At 48.6% G+C, this 25,715-nt stretch overlaps 1 protein-coding gene across 6 annotated transcripts in view; it reads left to right on the forward strand.

Annotated features, from left to right (window-relative positions):
* Positions 1–3,594: 3,594 nt before the first annotated feature.
* The window catches only part of TACC2 (transforming acidic coiled-coil containing protein 2), a 203,079-nt gene continuing 180,958 nt past the window's right edge, over positions 3,595–25,715 (forward strand). For 3 of the 6 annotated variants that reach the window (XM_032311894.1, XM_032311897.1, XM_032311895.1), the window contains exons 1-2: positions 3,595–3,703; positions 20,833–20,910. In XM_032311894.1, coding sequence (XP_032167785.1) covers positions 20,878–20,910 — 33 coding nt within the window. In that variant the 5' untranslated portion in view covers positions 3,595–3,703; positions 20,833–20,877. The remainder of the gene's footprint in view (positions 3,704–20,832; positions 20,911–25,715) is intronic. The other 3 variants (XM_032311898.1, XM_032311896.1, XM_032311899.1) reach the window with 1 other exon arrangement.

Below are 25,715 nucleotides of genomic sequence, written 5' to 3' on the forward strand. Positions count from 1 at the left end.
TAATTGACCTATACTGTTTTGTTTCTAGAAACATGTAGGGTTGGTGGTGAATTGAAGACAGCCGTGAATTCTTTGACACTCCTCCCACTGAGATAGCGGATTTCTGTCTCCTCCCCTTTAAGGTGGGCCCCACGACTGTCTGACCAACAGAATACAGAAGTGACCCTGTGCCAAGTTCTGGACCGAGGCGTTAAGAGATCGGCCGGTTCTACGTTCTGCTGAGTGGGACATTTACTCTTAGAACCTATTCTCCATATTGTAAAGAAGCTGAAGACAAAGGGAGAGGCCATGTGCAGGTCACAGGTGAGCTGCTAGCCTGGGTCACCCGCCAGCCATGTGCATGAGGCTTTGCGACATCCAAGCCCACTGAGCCCTCAGATGGCTCTGATTCTAGCTTTCGTCTGACTGCAGTTCCATGAGAGCCCTCCCTGCATACGAGAACCACGCAGCGGGGCCCAGCCCACCCCACAGAACCATGAGACAGACTGTGAAGTTACTGTGCTGGACCCTTTCGATCTGGAGCTTCACCTCCTTGAACTTTGGAAAATATTCTTATATTACTTCCTTGATAATTTCTTCCTTCCACATTTCGGTTCCATGTCTGCCTCTCTGTGAATGTGATATGGGAACTCATGGATTGATTCTCTAAGCCTGTAATATTTTTTTCATATTTTAAGTCTTTCATTAATTCTATTTTTTTGACATATTTTTTGTTTGTCTTCAGCCTTCTATTGAATTTTTTATTTGAGACTATGTGGGAGGTTTGGTTTTTGTTTGATTTCAGCTTCTGTCTGCTCAGCAGGCGTCAGGGGAGGACGGAACAAGGGGAAGGCACACACTCCGCTTAGGCCTGTTTTTAATTTTCAAATATTCAACCCCAGTTCTGTTCCCTCCATTGTTCCTGGGATTTCTGTCCTGGGTCTGCAGTGCAGACTGGGGCTTGTTGGGGCTGAAATCCCACCACCTCCTTTGACCCCAGCTCTAGGCTGAGCCTCCTATGCCCTCCAGGACCAAACCTCAATCCCCTTGCCAGCATCCACAGACATGGACCAATCGCTTGACCAAGCTGCCATCCCAGTTTGCTTTCTTAGGGTCCCAAAAAACTTAAAAAAAAAAAAAAAATCCCTGCTGTCACTTCAGTGAACTCTCAAAGGAAAGGAGCTCTGCCTGCTTCATTAACGAGTTTCTTTTTCACTGCGTAGGGAGATAATAGGCTGTAAACATTATCCTTTTATTTTTATAAATCCACCTGTTTGCTGTCATAACATCACTTTGAATTATTTTCCTCTCAGAATTTTAAAATAATCACCAGCTCGAAGCACTGCCTGAGAAATGTTTTTTCTCGTGTTCTATGCCATATGCCAGTCATTTTCAGGAAGGCCGCATTTATGTGAATTTACATGGGGCAAGTAAGTAATACGCAATAAAAATATTAATGAAACAGCACTTTATGAGCAAATCTGAAAACATTTCAAATCTCACCAGATTAAAACAATTTTTTGCTTTGGGTAATTAGAGTTTGAGTGGAGAAGCCTTTCAAGGCTGGCGGGTCACATGAAGGGTTAAAGCGACCCTGAGAGTGTTGCCACACGGTGGCGCCATTTCAGCCGCTGAGACCACTCCTGCAGTTTCTTATGGGAAAGGTGGGAACCACCCTGTTCCTGGGCAATGGGACTTTGACTTGTGATCTCAGCGTAATTAAACAAAAGAACAACAAAACGAAACAAAAACCAAAAAAGCTTTCTTACATCTCAAGGCATCTTCAACCAAGCATTATGTGTTAGTGCAAATACAAGCGCTGAAAACTGCTCCTGGTTGCGTTAAGTGGGAACCGAAGGTAGAGGCAGAAGAAAGACCTAACCACGGGACATGCCGGAAGGCCACTCACAGAGGCGCCCTGCACAGCAGAGGGGTGATGCAGGGGACATCAAAACTGGTGCTAAGGAGAAAACCCACCCTGGCGACCGTAGACCCAGGCCCTCTGGAAGTATCTGCTTTACCTCTATGCTTGTGCTCGTGGGAACATTTGCGTTCTGAGTGTTGAATTTCCCAAGAACTTCAGAAAAAAGTCCTCCCAAATGTGATCACTGCGAACAATTCTATTCCTGAATAAAGGCTTTCTGTTTGCAGAGAGCTTTTATGTACAACGTCTTGTTTAGGCCTTGCTGGGCCCATGGAGAAGGTGGGCGGTGGGGCAGTTCCACCCTGGATGAGGCTCGGGGACACCTGCTCCAAGTCACGGCTATAGAGAAGATGAACGAGGGCCGAGCCATCCAGCCCTGACTCCTCCTTCAGAGCCCACAGACGGGGCCTCCGTACGACAGGCTCCTTACAACCCAATAAAAGATGTTGAATATGTTAAATAAATAAATTAAGTGTTATGGTCAATTGAATTCAGTGCCTGAAAAGCAATTTTGAAAATTAAACATTTCTATTGGAAATTAGATTACTTTTAAAATTTTCTTTGAAAAATCACTATTCACATGAGGTACAATTCCTAGAACAGAAAAACGTGGGGAGACAATCTTCCTCTTTCCCTGTCCCCCAGTTTCCACCCCTTCCTGGTGGCAACCACTCACTGCCACCAGTTGCTTGTGTGAATTTCCAGAAGGTCATTATTTTATATATTTTTACACATATTATAAAATTGTGTAGGGCACCCAGGTGGCTTAGTCAGTTAAGCGTCCGACTCTTGATTTTGGCTCAAATCATGAACTCAGGGTCATGAGATTGAATCCTGTCTCAGACTATGTGCTGGGCCTGGAGCCTGCCTAAGATTCTCTGTCTTCTTCTCCCTATGCCTCTGCCCATCAAAAAATAAAAATAAAAAATAAAAAAAACTATATAGTGCAGTATGATTTTTTTTCAGAGCATAGAATTAACATACTACATATACTGTAGCATGCACATAGATTTATACCTTTTTTACACAGATGGTAGCATTATACATACTATTATGTACCTCAATTTTTTTTCCCACTCAGCAATGCATCTTGGAAAGTTTTCACTGTTGGCACCTAAAGGGCTCCATTCTTTCTAACGGTTGCTTTGTTTTCCATCATACGGCTGCACATTTAATTCATTCAGTACTGATGGAATTTTAGGTAGCTTTGCCATTTAGAAATGCTCTAAGAGTAACTGCTCATCCTTTCTTTCTGAAGGGAGCAGACTGACGTTTTCAAAAAGGACAGACTGATTTTATGAGGTCAGGAGAAGCTGACAAAGACCTATTCCCATTTACCAGAAGCACCTCTAACTTTACAGTTTTTCATTTTGTTCGGTTTTGAAGGCTGCTTTGTTTTGAAAAGTGGCTGGTCCAAGCCAAAATACAGAACTGCCTCAACCAAACGCACTTGCAGCCCCAGGCGGTTGAGACGGGATCCGGGTCCCCAACAAAACGTAGAGTGAGAAAAACAGGGAGCTGCAAACTCTGGGCACCTGCAATCTTGCTGGCCTCTGTTAGTCCCTCTCAGGGTTGCAGAGCCTTCTGGAAAGCCGCTGCCTAGCCTGGGTCAGATTGCTTACACGCCGCTGCTTTCCGGGCCAGCTTTCCCAACCTTAAGCCAATGCACATTTATAGAACACTTCCATGTGATCCTGGGGGAAGACAGACCACGGGCGGAGGGCAGTGCTGAGAAGTCCTCACATCAGGAAGAGAAGGCTTGTTCTCAGCTCTGCTCTCCTCATGCTCAGAGCACCCTGGGTAAGTACGTCTCAGACGGCCAGCTTTCTTCCTTTGAACAATGTGTGGCTTTAAACTGGTTTGGCTACTGAGATTAGAGGGAATAAATGCATTTCTTTCTTTTCTTTCCTTATAAAGGGAGATGAAAGACACATTTGTGCTTCTTATTGCCACGTTCCCCTACTCCATGGTCTCCTAAGCTGCATGACATGTATTTTTTTCTTTCCAATAAGTTACTGTCTCCTTTTGGTAGGATGAGTTCCTGTGGATCTAGACCTTGGTCCCCTCATTCTTAAAAAAGGGTTTTTTTGGTTGGAGGAGATTTCATTCTTCTGGCCTCTGTTATGATTCCACCCCTCACAAACTGGATTTTCAAGTATTTATGGTTCTGTGGAATGATGGTTTCATAGACCCCCTGAGGCCCCAATACACCGAGACCTTATGGGCACACGTTATTTTTAAAACTCTTGATGGTGTTGACTTTGACATGTTTGCAGTGTTTCTCTAGACTCACACAAGTACCTTTTCCGACCAGTTTTGGTGCTGTGGCTGCCAACTTGAACCGCCATATGGGATTTCAGCAAACACTGTGTTTCTGAGTCTGACTTGGTGTCGGTTAGAACTGACTCATCAGGCCACACCGAAGGAGGGTAGAATGTTGAGCCTCATTTAAAAATCTTACAGCTTAGTGAAACCCAGGGCAGTGCATGTGTGTTGTGTGTGCATGTGTGGGTCTATTTCATAGGACGTTCCATGAAACAGAAATGACCAGACTCAGACTACATGCTCTCTCATGTGTGATTTCTGCATATGCACGTGTGCAGGGGGGCAAACCTCCTCTGGTTTTAGCTGCTGCTCCCCAACTGGCACGCTGTCCTTCCTAGTGAGTACCTGTTGGCTACTTTGGGTTTGTCCTGCCCTCAGGTCCAGTTGGCAGGGCCCTTTGGCCTTTGTCCATGTCCTCCTGCACGGACACCAATCTGAGGGGGGTCTTGTGGCTGTTGGTGGTCGATGTTCAGGACAAGGCTAAGTGTCAAGTTTTGCTTTAAAAGTCCACAGGGTTTGGTTTTCCTATCTTGTTGCTCTGTTTATACGGGGAGATTTGGGAAGATCCAAAAACTCTGCACCCACAATGTTCCCAGAGTGCCCCTTGTCGGGTTTGTCATCGCAGTCAGGAGACGGCCTTGCTTCTGCAGCAGCTCTACTGGGTAGTGATAAGGGTCTGGCCCAGAAGTAAAGGGAATGGGAGGAAAGGGACAGTGAAAGACACTCCGGGAAGGAAGAATCCAGAGGTGTCCGTGAATGTGTCTTGGAGAGACGAGGAATGAGACAGAGGCGACATTAAAACACAATCATTCATCTCTTCCGTCCTCTCAGCAAACACTCAACTAACCCCATGTACCAGGTCCTGGGAATGGCGGTATCGTTGTAAGCCACTCTCACGTGAGCCGGGAGCCAGCGGAGCGCCTGGGCTGGAAGGGAGGCGGATCCCGAGCTGAGATCACTGGGAGACGCAGAATCACCATGAGGGCCCCAGCGGATGTCACTGAAACACCACGGTCCTGTCAGTGGAAATCAGGGAGTCAAGAGAGGGTTTGGGGTGAAGAAGAAAGATACACATTTATATTTCACGAGGTTAAGTGACTGTGAATCATCTGAGTAGAAGTCTCCGCCAGAGTTGAAAACACAGTGGGTGCAGGAGGAAGTGAGGAATGGAGACCTAGATCTGGAACCTTCTGCCTGGACGCTGTGGAGGGAGTCATGGGAACAAAGGGAAGCTTCTGAGGAGACCAGGCTGGAAGACCAGAGCCTGGGTCTTATTAGACGGTTCCCCTGAGAGGGTGGGAGGAGCCACTGGAGAAGGCCAGGGAAAGCGGGTTTTGTCGCGCCTACATAAGGGGACAGAACTTCAGGGGAAGTGGGGGCGGCAGTGTCACAGAGGCTGTGGAGAGGTTGAGGGAGGGTGAGGACGGAGCGAAGGCCCCAGTCTGCAGATCCTGGCCACTTCGAGCATGGTGTCCATCAGGGAACATCGGGTGAAAGAAGCAGAAACTCACTGTGAGTTGAGAAGACACCGCTCTGGGCTGTAGCAGCTCCTTGCATCCGGGCTTCTCGGCTACCACCTGCTTCCTTCCGGTCTGAGGGTGGGCTGGGGTCTGCTTCCTTCCGGTCTGAGGGTGGGCCGGGGCCCTCTTCCTTCCGGTCTGAAGGTGGGCCGGTGTCTGCTTCCTTCTGGTCTGAGGGTGGGCCGGGGTCCGCTTCCTTCCGGTCTGAGGGTGGGCCGGGGTCCGCTTCCTTCCGGTCTGAAGGTGGGCCGGTGTCTGCTTCCTTCTGGTCTGAAGGTGGGCCGGTGTCTGCTTCCTTCCGGTCTGAGGGTGGGCCGGGGTCCGCTTCCTTCCGGTCTGAGAGTGGGCCAGGGTCCGCTTCCTTCCGGTCTGAGGATGGGCCGGTGTCTGCTTCCTTCCGGTCTGAGAGTGGGCCAGGGTCCGCTTCCTTCCGGTCTGAGGGTGGGCCGGTGTCTGCTTCCTTCCGGTCTGAGAGTGGGCCGGGGTCCGCTTCCTTCCGGTCTGAGGGTGGGCCGGGGTCCGCTTCCTTCCGGTCTGAGAGTGGGCCGGGGTCCGCTTCCTTCCGGTCTGAGGATGGGCCGGTGTCTGCTTCCTTCCGGTCTGAGAGTGGGCCAGGGTCCGCTTCCTTCCGGTCTGAGGGTGGCCTGGTGTCCGCTGGGCTCCTCACCTTGCTCCTCCCTCAGGTCACCGCGGGTCGTCTCCAGGTCTCTCTGGCACTGATCCTGGCCTCCATTCCTCCTTGCCTGGCGATTTATCCCCCCCTATCTTGATTAACTTCCGGGACCCCTATTACATATCAAGAGAGAAGATCTGACTGGCCCAGCTTAAGCCCGTCAGCAGTGTCTAGGAAGGAGGTGGTTTGGTGGGGTGGGCAGGATGCTGTGTCCGTGGGAGGTGGCGAATGAAAAACGAGCCATTTTCAGAGCAAAGGCCAATGGCAGGTCCTCAGAAGTTGCCTGCGCAAGCATCTGATCTTATGGGACTGCAGCAGAGACGCTGGTTGCAATGATGGGTGCCGCTACGCAGACGCGATGATGTGCCCCGAATGGGCCAGGGGAGTGTAGGGCATAAAGGCAACACCGGGGGGCGGGACAAATGCATCGCACCAGACTGTGGGGTGCTGACCTGTAGCAACCCAACTCACTAGGAGGCGGACCGTGCTCTCCATCTCTGATTCCCGAGGAGATCAGAAGCCTGGGTGAGATGGTCCTCCCCAGCACAGAAGGCAGGGCAGGGGCCTGAGATCCAGGTGACGACACCAGGGAGCAGCAGACCCTGTCCAAGAAGACCGCACTTAATGGGCTTGTCTGGACCCTTTGAGAGTCACTGGACAGTCCACGACCTTTGTCCTGGGGTCCTTAATTCCGCTGTGTTTAGACGCGGTAGATATCTGTGTTTTTATAGTCCTACCTGCTGCGGCAAGCCTGGGCCTGTGTTTCAGTCTCGTGGAACGGCTGCGTACGGCAGGAACAACTCAAGAGAGTTGCCACCTTTCATGAATGTTGTTAATGAGGGTGTTTAAAATTGACACGGTGGAGGGAGCCGCTGGGATGAGTGAGCGCTCTGAGTTTGTGACCTAAAAAGGGGAAATTCTGCTCTGCTCTCAAGTCAGGGAATGGCCTCAGCAGAGCCCCGTGCCAGAATTGGTGCCAAAGAATTATAAAGAGATTAAACCCAGTGAGACAGGCTGTGTTCTAGCAAAGAGAGCTAACCTTGTGTAGTCGAGCTGCTCACATGGGTTCGGGAATGACTAAAATTGGTTGTGTCTCAGGATTCTGGGGCTCCAAAGAAATTCCCAGCCTCTACCAAAGGACTGACTTTCCTCAGAGTCGTTGCCTTTCATGCTTATTGAATCCTGAGTTGCAAGGCTTAGATCACGAATGATTATTCTTTCTGGCTGTGCTCGTTTTGGGTGAAGGGACAATAAAGGGTATGGTGTGGGTACCGCTGGAGTGGTCCTTTGTGAGCAGGGGCAAGCTTTTCATTTTGAGGGGACGTGGTTTTATTAGTCAGTCTAGGGGGCTTCAAAAGCAAGGCCTTGTATTCTGGCCGTTCAAAAGCCCACTCCTGCGAATATGTTTCTGCTGAAGCAGATAACGAGGCTCAAATTAGGATCTGACAGAGTTATCTCGCGTCTCGTGTTTCAAAGCGAGCAGATGAGACAACCAAACCTTGAGTCCTGGTCAGTCACAAGATCTGCCTCTCGTGTGTTCCAGTTCTTTGAAGAACATGTGGTGATGTTATTGTTTGCATCGCCTGGTGGAAGTTTCGCTGTTTGGAGTGTCTTGGATACGCTTCCCTCTCTCCCCACTCCAGCCTGCTCTACTGCCCCGGGACTGCCCATGCTTTTGCAAATACCTTTCCCTCCTTGAGCCTAAACAAGGGGATTCAGGTTGAGGAGAGGAGGAACTGACTCCCTTGGGCAGTCAGTCATTAGTACCAAACATTCTTATCAGCTGGGCAGATCCTACCCCTAGGGAATTCAGGAAGTCATCCTTTGGGAGCTGTGTTTGTACATGGCAAGATGAGTCCTCAACCCCACGTTCTGGAAGCCAGGCAGTGGGCAGACACATGGTCCTAAGAACCAAACCAGGGTGGGTGGGAGGCAAGAGAGGGGCTGGGGCTTGGGAAGCAGTGCTTGGGCCGAGCTTCCCTGGAGGCACCGGCTCCCACATCTGAAGTCCAACCAGGACACTTAATCATGAGTTTTAGCTTCCTTCTGTCTTCTCTGCTGTTTTCCTGTAGAACTAGGTCTTCCTGTGATTTACACAGATTCATGGAGGGCCGAGGTGGACACATGAGAAACTGTGCTCTGAGATTGTCTGACTTTCCTCTCATTGTTCACAGTTATTTTGAAGAATGCTTAACTGTCTCTATTCTGATCTTCAAGTTGTCCTGAGGGTCTGGTGGTTGCACACACTGACTTTCTCTTTCTCATTGTTTTATATCTTTTTTTAAAAAGAGATTTTATTTATTTATTTGACAGACAGAGATCACAAATAGGCAGAGAGGCAGGCAGAGAGAAAGAAGAGGCTCCCTGCCGAGCAGAGAGCCTGATGCGGGGCTTGATCCCAGGACCCTGGGATCATGACCTGAGCCCAAGGCAGAGGCTTTAACCCACTGAGCCACCCAGGCATCCCTCATTGTTTTATATCTTTTGGGGGGGGAGCATTGGGATGTAGGTCACTACTCTAAAAGTTAATTAGGAAAAAAAAAAACAAAACAGGAAAATATGATTAAGATGTTCTTTTTGTTCTTGTTGGAAAGCATTATAGTCAGAGCAAATGGGACTTAACAAAGTCTTATTGATAAGGTAATTATTACTAACCTTACATTTTAAAAGATGAGTTTACAATAAAATTGTCTGAAGAACAAAAGTCTTAAAAAGCTATTTTCTATTTTACATAATAACATTGCCTGATGTTATCTGAAACTCTCTCTAAGGGCTAATAATTGCATTTGTCATATTACATCACATAGAAGGCAAATACCTTTAATTTCTTAATGTGGCTCTAACATACGGCTGGTCAGTCTAATATCTTGGCTCCAGTATAATTGGCACTGATATCCCATCCACACTCAGGATTTCTGCCGGCTCTTCCTTCCCACCCCCTTGTCCCATCTCCTCTTACCCTGCCCTTGGCCTGCAGTCCCCAGTTACGTTCATACTGTCTTCGATTTCCAAAAATGACAGCACAGTTTAGCATTTAGATTCCAATGATGTCTGAAAGTGTGTGGGTTTCAACAGCTTGTTTTCATAAGAAATATGGTTTTGATAATATCCAGTGTGCTTAGGACCATATGAAAATCGTGAGCAAAGAGAATCTTGTATTTGAATGTGTCATCAAATATCTGTTTTAGCAGGAGGAGAAGAGACCCCTTACTGCAGACCAATATGTGCCTTCACGTTTCCATTTTGGACTAAGGGACTGGGCACAGTTTCAAATGTGGGGTGCTCAGAACATAATCCTCAGAGAGATAGAAAGCAGTGATACCCAGTCTGGCATGGACCAAGATGATGCTAATGGCCGGTAGTCAAGGGGCCATGCTTGTAAACCGTTATTTTACCTGGGAGAGGAATAGGACCCTTCCCCCGCTCCTCCGTCATGTGCCGTGCTTTGCACTCCGACGCACAGATCTTCAGGATGGCCAGCCAGGCTTGGGTGTAGGCTGGTATAAAGGAAAGTGAATGGGCCCCCATGGGGGAAATCTTATCAGTTAGCTTTTGCCATGTGACAAACGACCCTCATAAAACAAAAACCATTTATTTAGTCTCTGATCCTGTGCGTTGGCTTTGGGGCTGGGCTCAGATGCTCTTCTGGGTTGTTCTCTTGGTCTCGGCTGGGATCCTTCAGGTGTCTGTGGTCAGCTGTGGGCTGGCTAGCTTTTAACAACTACTCATCAGCCGTGAGGCTGAGAGAGTGCGGATTCAGAGGGGTCCCAGAAGAAGGCAAATTTAGGTTGACCCTTGAGTAAAAGGGCCAGCCCAAGATGATTGTTCATAAGGTCAGCCAGATTGTCCCTCTTGTCCTCAAGCCTCACCACTGACCATGGAGCAGCCCAGGCCTCGTGGTGTCATTATTGTCCAGAGCCCGGGAACATGATCTCATGGAATCATGGGTGGGACCTCAATTATGGAGCAAGAGCAAGAGCTTCCCAGAAATCCAGTTATCACTCTCTCCAGAGGGAAACCTCAGGACAGAGAACTGCCCATCACTGGAGGTATTCAAGCAGATCCAAAGAGTCCATGATTATTCCCATGTTCTGGCTTAGACATGCAAAACTTAGAAAGCATCATCACCAAAAGTACCTGGCCTCTGTCCCCCACAAAAGAGCCAGATTCCAGCTGATGAACTAGGCCCTTCAAGACCTGTATCAAACATCCCAGGATATGATTGCCAGTGGAGAACCCAGGTCTCTCCATCAACAAGCTGCACATGGCTACAATGCTCTCCTGAGACAAGAAGAAGCCTCTGTGCTTCTGGAGATGTCCTCCATCCCCATGATGGCAGCAGCCCTCCCACGGCCTCCAGCCGCACTCTCCACCCTGACGGTCCCTACTTCTGTGGTCGATGCTGCCGCCCTGATTGGGCCCCCAAGTCGGTCCCCATTCACAGTTCTCTGGACTCAGTACTTTCCTGCTTGGTCTGACCTGCAGCTGGTCTAGGCTCCCCAGGCTCCTCACCCTGCAACGTCTTCGACCATCTAGGCGGAGACAAGCATACAAAACGAGATCTCCAAGCAAACACTCAGAGACAACTTGGTGTCCATTTCAGCTATTAAATCAGATGTTACAGGCATGGGGAATTGTTTTTGATATGCCACTGAAATGGAAAACAAAAAGCAGTTTCAAAAAGAGTACAGACAGGGATGCCTGGCTGGCTCATCTGGAAGAGCGTAGGACTCTGTCTTGGGACTGTAGGTTCGAGCTCCATGTTGGGTGTAGAGATTACTGAAAGAAAGAAAAATCTTTAAAAAACAAAACAAAATTTAAGAAAATTCAAATGAGTACAAACAACATTCATGATCCCCAATTTTGATTCTGTGGGTTTTATTTAAGTTTTCAAATGTCTGCTCACCCAGATGTCGGCTGGTGTTTCTCTGCGCCTGTAGACTCCAGCTCAAGCCCATGCCTAGTGGATTGCCAAGGTGCACCCCACGATTTCTGTGAACCCTCTAGGGCCTGTATACTCCAGTCTCATCTGTTCTCAGGTGCCTACTTGACTGCTGTATTGACCCAAATATGAATAAAATGCAGCTTCCTCAAGGTTCAGCCCCCCAACCCTTGCCAAAGGTAAAACACAGCAGAACAAAGGGCTCACAGGGATTCGTGACTGTAGTGTGACTGTCTGGGTCCCGGGAGGAGGGCTGTGCGCTACAACGGCAGGAAAGTGACGTTGGGCGTGATTATTCAGCTGTCCTCTGCCCGCTTCCAGGGGATGTTTCCCTGACTCTCCTCCATTGTTCTCTATCTCACACCAATGCCCAGGTCCTTCCTCTGCCCTCTGTCCTCTTCTCTGACCTTGACCTCAGGAACCAAACCTCCTTACTCTCATTTCACACGGGGCGCCCCTTAGCCATCTGAGCTACAGCTCCTGCCAACCCTTGCCACCTACACAGACGAAATTCGGTTCTTTGCCCAAAAAGTGTTCCTTCCCAAGAGGAATTCTGGTGCGGGGCTGTGAATCAGCCTGACAAGGCAGCTGGAGGGGGAAGGGAGCTGAGATTTAAATTCGGGTAAGCTACCAGAGGTCTCTGGCCTAGGCTGGTCATCTGTAAAATGGGGGCATTAGATTAGGTCTGTGCTTCTCCACCTGGAGGGAGGCTCACTCATGGGCCGACAGGCCATGGGTTCGCCAGGATTCCAAACCCCTCAGCTCTCGGTGTGGTCAGGTGGAGCCTGGGTCACCGGGCTGGGAATGAGGCTTCACACAGCCTTGTCCATGTCCCCAAGTCAGGGGCGGGGCACATGTCTTCACAGTAGAGTATGCAGGCCAAGATGTGAAAGGTCGGGAAGCCGCACAATGAACTAGAGCTACCGTGCACCCCGATTCTGACAGCTGCTGCTAGAGGCTGGCATTGGCGTGACAGCAAGTGTATGTTGTGATTGGGTGACAGTGGGTTGCCGGGGGTGGTGGGGAAGCCTAACCAATCTTACTAAAGTCAGAACTGATGAATGGAGGAAACTCACCTTGTCATTCGTTGAATGGAACACACGATTATTGGACTCAAAGCAGGGAGTACGGAACCAGGAGAAAGAAGATCTTGGGTTGGAATCCCCGCCCTGCCAGCCTATCAGCCCAGTCGAGTTAGAAGACAGAAACGTCCTGGTTATTAACAGAGAGAATTGGTTGTAAAGAATTGTTATCTAGGTAAATAGCAAGGCAGAAAAGCCAGCTCAGAGTTGTAAGGGAAGGCGGCCCTGCATGAGGTGGTTATCAACTCAGGGCTTAGGGAGTGGAGAGAAGCTGGAATTATTAAAATTTAGAGGCTTGGGGTAGGGGTGTCTCAGAGAGGGAACGCTCAGAGGGAGCCCTAGCCATGAGGCAAGCTCTGTAGGCCTCGAGACAACTGCACATGGGACCCTAGCGCTGGGCAGGAGGGGATTATCCTCCCCCTGCTCCCCCCCAGGGGAAGTGGAGAGGCTGGACACTGTTCCCGGAACCGGAAAAACAGGCCGGAAGGAGTGCGCTCTCTTTCCTCGGTTCACCCAGGCCTCTGCCTCCCAGCGCAGGGCCTCGCAGAGGTGGGCTGGCGGAGTGCCCCCACTGGAACGCAGTAGGTTTCAGGCTGGGAAGCAGAAACTCAGCATCTGGCCCAGCCTCTCCCCAGCAGCTGGGCTGGGTGATGTGATCTCTGGTCTCGGGGCAGGACAGACCATTTCTGAGCTCCCCCCAAGTCCCCAGGTTCCACGAGGCTGGGCTTCTCCCATCAGAGTTTCCTGGTGGCCTCAGAGAACGGGGAGGGGAAAATATGGGAGGCGGGGGTGGGGTGGGGTGGGGTCGGGGTGGGGGTGGTGATGGCAAGTGGCGAGGAAGCCTTGTCGTGTTACTCAGACCCCACATTGCTGCCAGGTCCCCGGCAGACCAGAAGGCAGGCGAGGTCTCTCAGTAATTCCCCTTCCCAGGCTACGGCTGTTTGTTTGTATTAAAACGGGAACATGATAACGGAGCTATAAGTAGCTCCACGCTCAGCTGTGCGAGGCCGGGAGCTGGAACAACTGAATTCGGCCACGGGAGGGAGAAGAGGAGGTCTCCTGCCTGCTGCGGCTGTCTGTGGGAACAAGCCGCTGGCGTGCCCGGCCGCCGCAGTCACCGCTGGGCCCGTGAACCTGAGCTCACCTTCACGCAGCAGACACAACTGGACGCCTCCAGTCATCGCCTCCCACACGCTCAGCCTTCACAGGACCGGACTGGCTGGACGCCACTCGGCCCGAGGGCCATGCCACAGCAGGGAAGGCAGGTCTCGGCTGACCTTGCGGGTCTCGTCCGGAGGCGACAGCAGAGCCGGCAGAGGCCCGCTCAGGGGTCTGATGTTCGCACGCCTGTCCGGGTCTAGATCGGGCTCCGGACCCTGCTCCCTGGGAGACCAGCGTAGTTCATCTCCACCCTCTGGGCCTCGGCTTCCCCATGTGTGAAGGAGGTGTCGGTGCGGATGATCCCCAAGCTTCTCCGAGCACTGACAGCCTAACATGCCCAATGCGGAAGAAAAATCAAAACTTCTTAAGCCTTTCAACCAGATACATTCCCATCACCTACACAAAAGTGGTTTTTTTAACCTAGAGAATAAAAATCCCTAAGTAGAAAACTCGGTACAATTGTCTGATGTATCACAAATCCCAGCTCGCTGCTCTCGCAAGACAGGGGAGGTGAGTTGCAAAACCTCTCTGAGCCTCCGTGTTATCATCAATGCCATGGGGCCGGCGTGATCTTGTCTCTGATTTCCCAGCTCCCTGTGCCTCCCCACCCTACACCTAGCACGTAAAATGGGGCATTGGCCCGACCTGGACATGGCGATCTGGGTCTGAGCGGCGTCCTCCACCCACCGGCCTCTCTGCGGCGCCCAGCTGCCGTGCCGGTTCTCACGTTTCCACTGGCCCTCCTCCTCCACACTTGGCCCCGGGCCCCATTTCCCCGGTCCTGCTCTCTCGGCTCCTCTCCGCAGTGCTCAGGCTACGCAGTCCTGCAAGGCTATCTCAGCCGCTGCGCCAAGTGAGCGGCCCCAACCCAGCACTGTTGGCAGATCAAGAGCAGGGTTGCATCAGTTAGGACCCTCCCAACCAACTGCCCGTTGCCAGCAGCTAAAAACCATGCTCTGCTCTAGAAGTCAATGAGCAGAAAAAGAAATGGGAGAAAAAGGTTTTCAATTACCTTTGAACTGTATAGAAAAATCTTCTAAGTTGGTAGCCTCACATCCTTCGTGAATGCAGGGCCTGGGCCAGCCAGACTCCCCATCCTTCCTCCTGCTTTCTGCTGGCCTTTGACCGTGTGACTCGATTCCTCTGGGCTTCCATTGTTCATCCATAGAAAGAGAAAATACCTACCCATCGCTTCCCCGTAAGTAGTAAAGAGCACATGAGCCCCTCAGCGCTTGGTCCATAAAAAAGCTCAATATTTATAGAACGCGTGACGGTGTGAATTAATGGGTCAAAGACTGTCCTGTCTTACATTCGGGGTCTTTGGCGGTTCTGATGATGTGACGCCAGTAAACCAGCTGAGAAACAAAAATCCTCCCAAACAATCATCCTTTAAAATGAATTTTATATATTTAATGATATATTTATTTCATTATTATATATTATTATATGTAATTATATATATAAATTGTATATATAATTAAAATTATATAATTAATTATCTATATTTATGTATTTTATATATTCAGTCTATGGGAGGGTTGAGGTCAGCTGGCTGTTTAGGCTCCGCACAGAGACAAGTGGGTAGAAGAAAACTTTGTGGTCTTGGTCTCATTTGTAGTAACCCACTGAGGTGAATTAGAAGCCTAAACTGTGGATCCTTTTTAAAGACATGCAGTTTCATTCGCCTGAAGACACAGAGGTCTTCTAGCAAAGATAATACCTGGTGCCCAGCAATGGCCAGGGAGAGGGACGGGCTTGGAATGGTGTGTCACCAGCCCAGTAAACATTTCAGTGTAAATGGCTTGAAACGATTTACTTTCTTCTTAACTGAGCCCGTGTTTTAAAATGTCCTAGTCCCCGTGTGTTTATTCTAGTACACAAGTCAGTTTAGCTGAGGTCTTATTGTAGAGGTACCAATCTCGAAGTAGTTGCACCCAAATTCATGATTTTACTGAAGGGATGAAAAGATGGTAGTATAAGCCTTGTTTCACTGAGGGATTTGCCTATCGGGATTCCAAACAGACCCGTGGCCAGCAGTCAGAGAATAGGCAGCAGTTTATGGAGGGCTTACCCCGTTCTAAGAGCTTTACTGAAATTAAATCACCACAGCCACATAAGGCGGGTATTGCTATGATTCCCATTTTAGAGATGGCAAAACTGAGGACACAGAAATTAAATAATTGGGGCACCTGGGTGGCTCGGTGGGTTAAAGCCTCTGCCTTGGGCTCAGGTCATGATCCCAGGGTCCTGGGATCGAGCCCCGCATCGGGCTTTCTGCTCACCAGGGAACCTGTTTCCTCCTCTCTCTCTGCCTGCTTCTCTGCCTACTTGTGATCTCTGCCTGTCAAATAAATAAATAAAATCTTAAAAAAAAAAAGAAATTAAATAATTTGCCAGAATTTACACGCCAGGTGAGTGGCGAAGCTGGTATTCACACAGCAGCAGTCTGCTTCATAATCCCAACCCTGGCCTCCAAAGGGAGGGTGTCCCAGAGATGGACCACGGAACCCACACACGTGTGGGTGGGAAATGGGAATCTGGTTGCTTGCTTAATGTCCAGCCCGGAAGAAGACGAAGAGGGAAACTGATCAGCACGGACATGTGTAGACAGTGGTAAGTCATGGAGACTGACATTGAGGCGCCATCAGAGCACTGCCTTGGGGAGAGGCAGTCACGACTAAGGAATGTGGACACTCTGGATTCCATAGTGCCTGGCATCTGAACGTGTCCCCAGTGCCCAGGCCATCTATGGGATGGAACACCCACTTCTGGGATGGAAGCTGAAAAGTTGGTCTATTTATTTGTTCCTTTCCCCACTGGCTGTGGCCACCTCTGGGCACCAGAGGCAGCGGGGGTGGGATGGGTGTCAGGGGTGATGCTCAGTACCCAGCAGGCATGACAGGGGCGGTCCAGGGACCAATGGCGGCAGAGGGGATGGTTCGTGGAAGGAATTCACGCTGCCAAAAGTACGCAGCTGAAACCGAATACTGAACATTGCGCCCATTCAACGTCCTCATGCACGTCCACCATCTTGTTGGCCATCCTCTCTCCCTCCTCCTCTCGCCTCAGGAGTCGGCCTCCAATCTTCCCCCTCTAGTTCTCTACGTTTGCCCCCTGTTGCCCCCTGAATGACCTCTCTTCATTTCCAATTAGCTCATCCAACATATTTCACTTAGAATTCTTCCTTCGAAGAATTCTTCCTTCGAAGAATTCTCCCGTGATTTGGGGGGGTGGGGAAAGGGGAAAGCTAGCGTTCTCGTTTCTCATCCCCGCCAGTCCTTAATTGTACAGAAACCTGGTGTTAATAAACATAAAAGTAACAATTTTCAGATGTTCCTCCTGTCCCCCCCCTTTTCAAACAAGAGTGGGTGCAGAACCCCAAGATGTGAAACACACACACCTTGAAAACACGAGGCAAAATTAATGTGACACAAAATTAACCATTTTAAAGCGAACAGTGCAGTTGTATTTACCACATTTGCAATGCTGGGCAACCACTACTTCTATCCAGTTCCAGAAATATTTTCCTCACACCGAAATAAAACCTTGAACCCATCAAGAAGTTACTTGCCCTGCCGCCAGCTCTTGCAAACCATCAGCCTGGTTTCTGTCCCTCTGGATTTGTGTCTTCTGGACATTTCCTATCTGTGAAATCGCACAACATGTGACCTTTTGTGTCTGACTTTTTTCACTCAGTAAGTCTTCGAGGTTCATCTGGGTTGATTACAGGAATCAGAACTTCACTCCTTTTTATGGCTGATTAATATTCCCAGGTAGGGATGTGCCACAATCGGATTACCCATCCATTTGTTGAATCCTCCACACTTCTGCTCTGTCGGAACCACAAGTGGGGGCCCCGAGACCCCCCACCCCCACATCTAACTCGCTCCTCCAAGAAGCTCCCGCACTCCTCCAAGCTTGGTCTTAAGGAGCCTCGGGGGCAAAGCCAACTTGTTTCCCTGGAGAGGTCACACCCTGTGGCAGGGATCAGGGCTTCTGCAGAGAGAGGGACTCTGCCCTCCAAAAAACAAAACTGAAACCAGCTGCATCCATGCAGAAGAGTGGCTGACCTGTGGAAATGGGAGGAATCCTAGGAGGTGGGAGGCTGCCGGGCTCCAGGGGCTCCCAGCGGCTGCCCGTGGGTCCCACCCAAGGGCCCCGAGGCCTCCTCCGCCCCCTTGGGCAGGTATGCCTCTGCGGGCCCGCCAAGCCTGTGGCTTTTTATGAGTTCACTTGTTGAAACTGAAGCCACGCCTTGGTGAGTACATTCTCCACACAGCACACCATCCAGAGGGGCAGATTGCCGGCGTCCTTGTAATTGCACAAGTTTTCTCTGTCTTGCCCCTTTATTTGGGGGGGATTTTCCCAAGGGCCACCAGGAAGCCCTTGGTGCATTTTGCTCCTTTTCCGGACGGGAGGTCTGTCCCTGCTCTGCTGCGGAAAGGGGCGAGTGAACGACCTGGGGAGGGAACAACCGGCTTGCAGGGCAGGACCAGGCTGAGCGCTTTGGTGCAGTCAGGTCACGAGGCCTGTTGGGATAAGCCCTCTCTGAAAGGAGCCCTGCTCCTGTAATAACGGGGAAAATCCTCTGCGGGAAGGGCCCGCGCCGCCCCGGGCTCAGAAATGCTGATTCCACGACTGGGTGATCCCATGGGCTGCGCACGGCCCGCAGCCCAGGTAGGAGGTGCAGCTGGTTCGTGTCAGTGTCAAGGGCGGAGACGGCTTGTTTGCCCAATTGGATGACGTGGGTCCACGCCTCCGCGGAGGCCTCACCTGCCTCTGAATGGGAGAGAAAGTTCAGTGGCTGGAAAGCAGACCTCCCGAGGGCCCGCAGCCTCCAAAGCCCCAGACGTTCCGAATGTAAGTAGACGGCAGAGCTGCACCCACCTGCCTTCCTGGTCTTGGGGGAGCCTGAGGGGCTGGCGGTGCTGTCGCTCGGGAGGAGGGTCCCCCAAACGGCCGCGTCTTCTCACAGTGGTTTTGAAATTTACACTGAGCCAGAAGTAGGTTTATTTATTTATTTTTTAAAGATTTATTTATTTTAGAGAGAGAGCGCGAGCCCAAGCGGGAGAGGCAGAGGCAGAGGGAAAGAGAAAATCTCAAGCAGACTCCCTGCTGACCGCAGAGCCCAACACGGGGCTCGATCTCCCCACCCCAGAGGTCATGACCTCAGCCGAAATCAAGAGTCCGAGGCTCAACCGACTGGGTCACCCAGGCTCCCTGAGCCAGAAACAGTTTTGTCATTGTGGTTAGTCTATTTGCCTATATCAAAAGCTAGTGCAATTGCTCTGATTTTTTTAATAAAGATTTTTATTTATTTAATTGACAGAGAGAGTGAGAGAGGGAATACAAGCAGGGGCAGTGGGAGAGGGAGAAGCAGGCCTCCTGCCCAGCAGGGAACATTATGCCGGGCTGGATCCCAGGACCCTGGGATCATGACCTGAGCCAAAGGCAGTCACTTAACAACGAAGCCACCTAGCCACCCCAAGTACTCTGATTTTTAAGATAATTATTTAATTTAATCTTGTGAATGAGTTGCAAAAATTAATATTACATTGAACTGAGTGGTTCAGTGGGTTAAGCGGCTGCCTTCAGCTCGGGTCATCATCCCAGGTGGAGCTCTGCAAGGCGGCGTGGGGGGTGGGTCCTTGCTCAGCTGGGAGTCTGCTTCTCCCTCTGCCGGCTGCTCCCCCTGCTTGTGCTCTCTCTCTCTGATAAATACATACATACATACAATATTACATCGAACTGTATGAAATCCCAACTGTGTGTAGGTGAAACTGGTAGGCAAGGGGAAGTGACAATCCTTGATATGGGCGTAATGATTAACACTTATCATTGTTTGCTAATGAGGCATCATTTTCCAAATGAAACTCAGAAAAAAACCCTGAAGTGATTAATTTTAACTCCATGAAGATTTTTATGTTCTGTTAGCGAGCATATGACTTTTTTTTGTCCATCTAACAGTAATGGCGAGAAAAGTTTAAGGAGTTGTATCCTTTTGACCCAAAGATTTGGAACGAGAGAATCAGTCCTTCACTACAGTGATGTCACTTCAATTTTCTCAGTTTGGGGGCATTTTGGTGCTCCTGAAAATGCTCACATTTTCTTTTCCAGTGGCCGTTCAGTATGCAGAGCACGCAGTAGCTACTCAGTCTGTGCTGGCTGAATGCATAAGCAATTAACGGACACATTTTATTAGAAGTGCATCAATCACTGCAGTTTTCTGGGCAAATATTGTGGTAGAGGAAACCTTGACTTAGAAGGCAGGAGACGGAGTCTGTTTTCCAGCTTTGCCTTCCCCACACTGGGTCTTTGGCAAGGCCTCTTTCCTTCTCTGGTTTCAGTACCCCCCCCCCCCCACCCCATCAGACTGGTAATCTCTAAGGCTCCAGCTCTAAAAGTTGATGATTTTACAAGTCTTCTGTAACTTAGTTTCTCCGGTGCTGCAAAAGCACGGGTAAGAGTCCCTGTCCTGCTGGTGTTAGGGGGTCTTGTGGAACTCTGTGAGCTGTGTGGACGCCTCCTCACGACACGGTGATCAGTCATCAGTGTCGCTAAGTGAGCCCGATGGAATGAGGTCTAGTGGTCTGGGCCGCCTGCCGCTGTACCTGATGATTGATTCCTTGTCTGGCCCCGGCTAATCATTTTCCTCCCCAAGAAAACTGTTCTGCCTTCATAGAAATATGTGCAGAAGCGAAACTGATTTGATGAAACAAGTGCTTAGAGTAAAAAAATATAAAAACCATATGTTACTGAAGGGAAGTGGGTTTCGTGCCTCCTGATGTGGGACACCAGGCTCTGTGGTCACTTGTTGGGGGAAGTGCCACACCCGGCATTTCCAGCATGAGCACCACTGGGAACAGAGAGCACCCCGAGAGCGCCACCCCTGGAGCTCTCTTTGGCACCTGTGTCCCTTCTGTCACTCCATTACTGGATACACCTCTGTGTGTGCATTGGTGTTCACACAGACTCAGGAACAAACTCGTTTTTCAGAAGCGGCTGCCAACCCCGGGCTGGGGAGTAAACACAGCAGCCCGTCCTGGGAAAGAAGTCTGGGAGGCATACAGCAGAAGAAAACAGTTCAAGGGCGATTTTTCCATGATGTGACCGCAGAGATCCATTTTTCCCATCATCTGGCTTTTGAGTTTGGAGAGACATGCCGCAGAAAAAGCCTCAGATCTCCTTCAGTTTTACAGATGTGTATACCTTTTTATTTCTTCTAGTGGCTTCTGGTAAAATCCTGAGGGACGCTGGCACCCTGAATCGCCATGGGCAACGAGAGTAGCACCTCGGGAAGCCAGGTGGGTGTCAGGGTCTCCCCCCAACCCCAACCTATGAGGGTCCCTTGACTGACCTTGGCTAGATTTTTTTTTTTTTTTCAGCATCTCCTCTCCACCCAGGAAGGAGCAAGCGATAACACAGATTATGCATAGATACATATGGGCACATATGTATTTCCAGAAGCATTTACCAGTTGCATTTTCAGAATTCTTGTATCAAAGCTAGCCCTGATTTTATAAACCATATTTTTAAAAAAACTAGTTTATTTTTTCTAAAGATTTTATTTATTTATTTGACAGACAGAGATCACAAGTAGGCAGAGAGGCAGGCCAAGAGAGAGAGGGGGAAGCAGGCTCCCCGCTGAGCAGAGAGCCTGATGAGAAGGACCCTGAGACCATGACCTGAGCCAAAGGCAGAGGCTTAACCCACTGAGCGACCAGGGCCACCCCCCACCAAAAAAAAACCTAGTTTAACTCTTTATTCTGTGCTTTTAAAATTGACATAGTAAGAATTTGGCATATTTTCCCCACATTGTGTCCCCCCCCAAATCCATTTACTTCTGTGGCTACATTGGAGGAGGCTGGAATAAAAACTTATTCACACTTCTCCCCAAAATAAAGTTATGGCCCTTAAAGAGTGATCTTCAGATCTGTTGATGTTGAGCAGATTAAACGTGAACGATCATTTCCATGTTAGGGAAGGTTTTCACAACTGAGGGATGAGCCTTAACTGCTCGATGGCACATAGAGCTGGGATTGTTAAAATATATTCAAATTTTATAGCAATTCGGCATTTTCAGTTTGAGAGACTTAATTCAACGCCCTGGTGAACAAAATCAGGGGGGCGCTTTCCTGTTTATCTCACACACCGTGGAAATTTCGGATTAATGGTATTTGAGTTTTCTGAAGGAGATCATTGGATCTGAAAGCCAGCATAAAGCAATCTGCTTTCCCTCTGCTGCTTCTTCCCTACGATATTCTTTTCTCAAGGAGGAACACAGGAATCACCGAGACAAAATGTGGCAAATTCCCATGCCAGAAAGGTAATTGTGGTCAATGGCAAGGTGTGAGACAATAGGGAGAAGGAAGGACTGTGGCAAACAGGAGGCAAACAGGAGGGATCCTGTCCTATTGTCCGATGGAGGCCCCGTCGTCAGTTCCAACCGATGGCTGCCAGGTGGAAGTGCAGGCCCAGTGTTATAAGACCTTCCCATCTCTTAAGAGAAGTCAAAAGGCCGCATTTTTCTATGCAAACGTATAGTTAAATTTGTTTATGTTGAGACAATGGTCGATGAGCAGGCTGTTGCAAGACCCAATACAGAGAGGTCCCTGATCCGTTTACCTAGTTTCCCCCGAGGGTAACATCTTTCGAACCACAGTGCACACTCATATCCACGTTGAGACGGTCAAGATAGAGAACTATTTCCATCACCTGAAGGATCCCTTTGCGTTTCCTTAGGGCCACACCTACCACCTCCTGTTCCCCACTCCCAACCCCTGGCGCCTCTTCGTTTGTCCTCTATGTCTGTAATTTTGGCTTCCTGAGAATGTTCTGTAAATGGAGTCACACGGTATGGGACCTTTTGGAATTGGCTTTTTTCACTCGGTTTAAATTCCTGGAGATTCATTGAGGTTGTTACATGTTTCAGTAGTTCACTCCTTTTACTTGCTGAGTCGTGCTCCATGGTCTAGAAACATCTGGGTTGTTCCCAGCTCGAATACCAACAAAGCTCTTGTGAACATTTGTATATGGGTTTTTGTGTGTGTGTGAACAGGTTTCGTTCCTTCGACGCAAATGCTCAAAAGCACAGTTGCTGGGTCATTGTTAGTTGCGTGTTGCATAAGGAACCGCCGAACTGTCAGGTAGAATCTCTGTCCCATTTTTCATTCCCACCAACAATGAGCCACGGATGAGTGATTCCCGTTTTGCCACACCCTGGCCAACGTTGGTGTTGTCCCTGTTTGGGGACGCCATGCTGATGCGTGTGTTGTGATGTGTCGTTCTGGGTTTCATTTGCATTTCCCTGATAACTGGTGTGGCTGATCTTTCGTGAGATTGTCGCCTGACTGTGTGTTCTCTTCGGTGAAAAATGTGTTCATGTCTTTTATGCATTTTCTAATTGGCTTTTTAAAAATAAACTGTTAAGAGTCTTTATACAGTCTAGATACTAATCCTTTGTCAGATTGTGGTTTGCAAATATTTTCTCCCACTCATAGCTTGCCTTCTCATCACCTGAACAGGGTCTTTTGTAAAACGAAAGTTTTTTGAGGTGCAATTGATCAGTCTTTCCTTTTCCTTTTTTTGCCGAGTCTGATGCTTTTGGTGTCAAATCTAAGAATTCTTTTTCTACCCCTACGTCCTGAAGATTTTCTCCTATGTTATGTTTTCCAAAAGCCGTATAGTTTGACATTTTATATTTAAGCCCATGATCCATTTTGCACTCATGTTTGTGTGAATTTAGGTTGAAGTTCATTCTCTATGTTTTTGTTCTGTTTTCTTTTGCCTGTGAGTGGCCATCTCTCCACTGCCATGTGCTGAAAACACTATTCTTTCTCTAGTAAGCTGCTTTTGCGTCTTTGCCAAAAATCAGTTGGCTGTATTTGTGTGGGTCTGTTTCTGGGTTCTCTTTTCTATTCCATTGATCAATGTCTACTCTTCTGCTAATACCACATAGTCGTGATTACTGCTGCTACATAGTAAGTGCTCTTCCTTTCAACTAGTTTTCAAAATTGTTTTAGCTCTTCTAGGACTTAAAACCTTCCATATAAATTTTAGAATGAGTTTGTCTGTGTCTAAAAAATTCTGTGATGGGATTTTGACAGGGATTACATTAAACCTATAGATACACTGGGGAAATTGACTTCTCGACTATGATGAGTCTTCTAGTCTGCGAACACACAGTGCTTTTTTTTTTATTTCTTTCATCATCGTTTTATAAATTTTAGCATATAGATACTGCCTATGTTTTAAGTGTATGCCTAAGTATTTCATTTTCTTTGCAGTAATTATAAGTAGTACTGTGTTTTTAATTTTGGTTTCCACATGTTCATTGTTAGTGTATTGATTTTTTTGTGTTGATCTTTTATCCTATGTCCTTGACTTTGCTGAACTCACTTATTTGTTCCAAAAGGCTTTTTTGTAGATTAATTGGGATTTTCTATGTAGGCAGTCATGGTATTTGCAACTAGAGAGAGTTGCATTTCCTTTTTTCGATTCTTTTTCCTGCCTTACCATTGTGGTTTAGGAATTCCAATATTATCAGAGTGGACGTTCTTACCTGGTTCCCAGTTGTGTGGTAAAAGCATTCCGTCTTTTACTGTTAGGTAAGATACTAACTGCAGGTTTTTGTAAATTCTCTATTTCTTTACACTAACTTTCTTTCTTTCCTTCTTTCTTCCTCCTTCTGCCACCTGCCTGCCTGTCTGCCCGCCTGTCTGTCTGCCTGCCTGTCTGCCTGTCTGCCTGTCTGTCTGCCTGTCTGTCTGCCTGCCTTCTTTCCTTCCCTCCCTTCCTTTAGCTCTAGGCCCAATGTGGGGCTTGAACTCAGGACACTGAGGTCAAGAGATGCGTGTTGTACTGACTAAGCCAACGAGGTCCCCCCCATAAATTTCTTTGTCAACTTAGGGAAGATCTCCCCCATTCCTAGTTTGCTAAGGATTTTTATCATGAATGGGCATTGGATCTTTTCAAAATTTTTTTTATATTCTGTGTCAATTGATGTAGCCGTATGATCTTTCTTTCTTCTTTGGGCTATTGATAGGTTAGAGTACACTGATTGATTTCCTAATGTTGAACCAGTCTGCATACCTAGAGTTAGTCCTACTTGGTCATGGTGTATAATTATTATAAAGACTGTTAGGCTTGATTTGCTAACATTTTATTGAGGATTTTTGTGTCCAAATTCATGATAAACAATGCTTGGTGGTTTTCCTTTCTTTCTCTGGTTTTGGTATCATGTTAAAACTAATCTCATGGGGCACCTGGGTGGCTCAGTGGGTTAAAGCCTCTGCCTTCGGCTCAGGTCATGATCCCAGGGCCCTGGGATCGAGCCCCACATTGGGTTCTCTGCTCAGCAGGGAGCCTGCTTCTCCCTCTCTCTGTGCCTGCCTCTCTGCCTACTTGTGATCTCTGTCTCTATCAAAAAATTAAATAAAGTCTTAAAAAAAAAACAACTAATCTCATAAAACGAGTTGGGGAGTGCTTTTTCCTATTTTATTAGAAGAGGTTTTGTAAAGAAATTTTACAATTTTCAAAATGTTGACAACTAATTTAAATTATTTTTAAACACCCTATGAGCCAAAAAGATGCTCCTGCTGGCTAAGGTTGGCTCCGGCCCTACCTCTTTGTAACCTCTAACTTAAAGGAATCTTCTATCTTGTGTTTCAGAATGAAGAAGACCATGGCCATTGGTTCAGTGCCTTCCATGTACAGACACAGTATAGGCACTAGACTCTGGCCTTTAGTTCTGCTGATTAACAAACCAAGTGGCTCAGAATCAGTACCTTCTCTAAACACTTGCAGGTCTGTGGGCCCCAAACCACCAGCAAGCTCCACTCCTGGCTACAAATACGACAGAGCACTGGTTCTCAGTGAGGGTGTTTGCCCACCCCAGGACATTTGTCCATGTCTGCAGGCAGGTTTGGTACCACAGCTGCAGAATGGAGGTACTGCTGATAACTAGTAGGGGTCACGGCAGTTACTAAAATGGTCTTGAGGCACAGGGACAGCCCCACAACAGAATTATTCTTCTCAAAATGTCAAAGGTGCCAAGGCTGAGAAAATGTAGAACAGAGGAACATTTGTCTTACCTGCTTGAAGAGACCTC

This window comes from Mustela erminea, chromosome 14 (assembly GCF_009829155.1).
Source record: "Mustela erminea isolate mMusErm1 chromosome 14, mMusErm1.Pri, whole genome shotgun sequence".
Classification (NCBI taxonomy): Eukaryota; Metazoa; Chordata; class Mammalia; order Carnivora; family Mustelidae; genus Mustela; species Mustela erminea.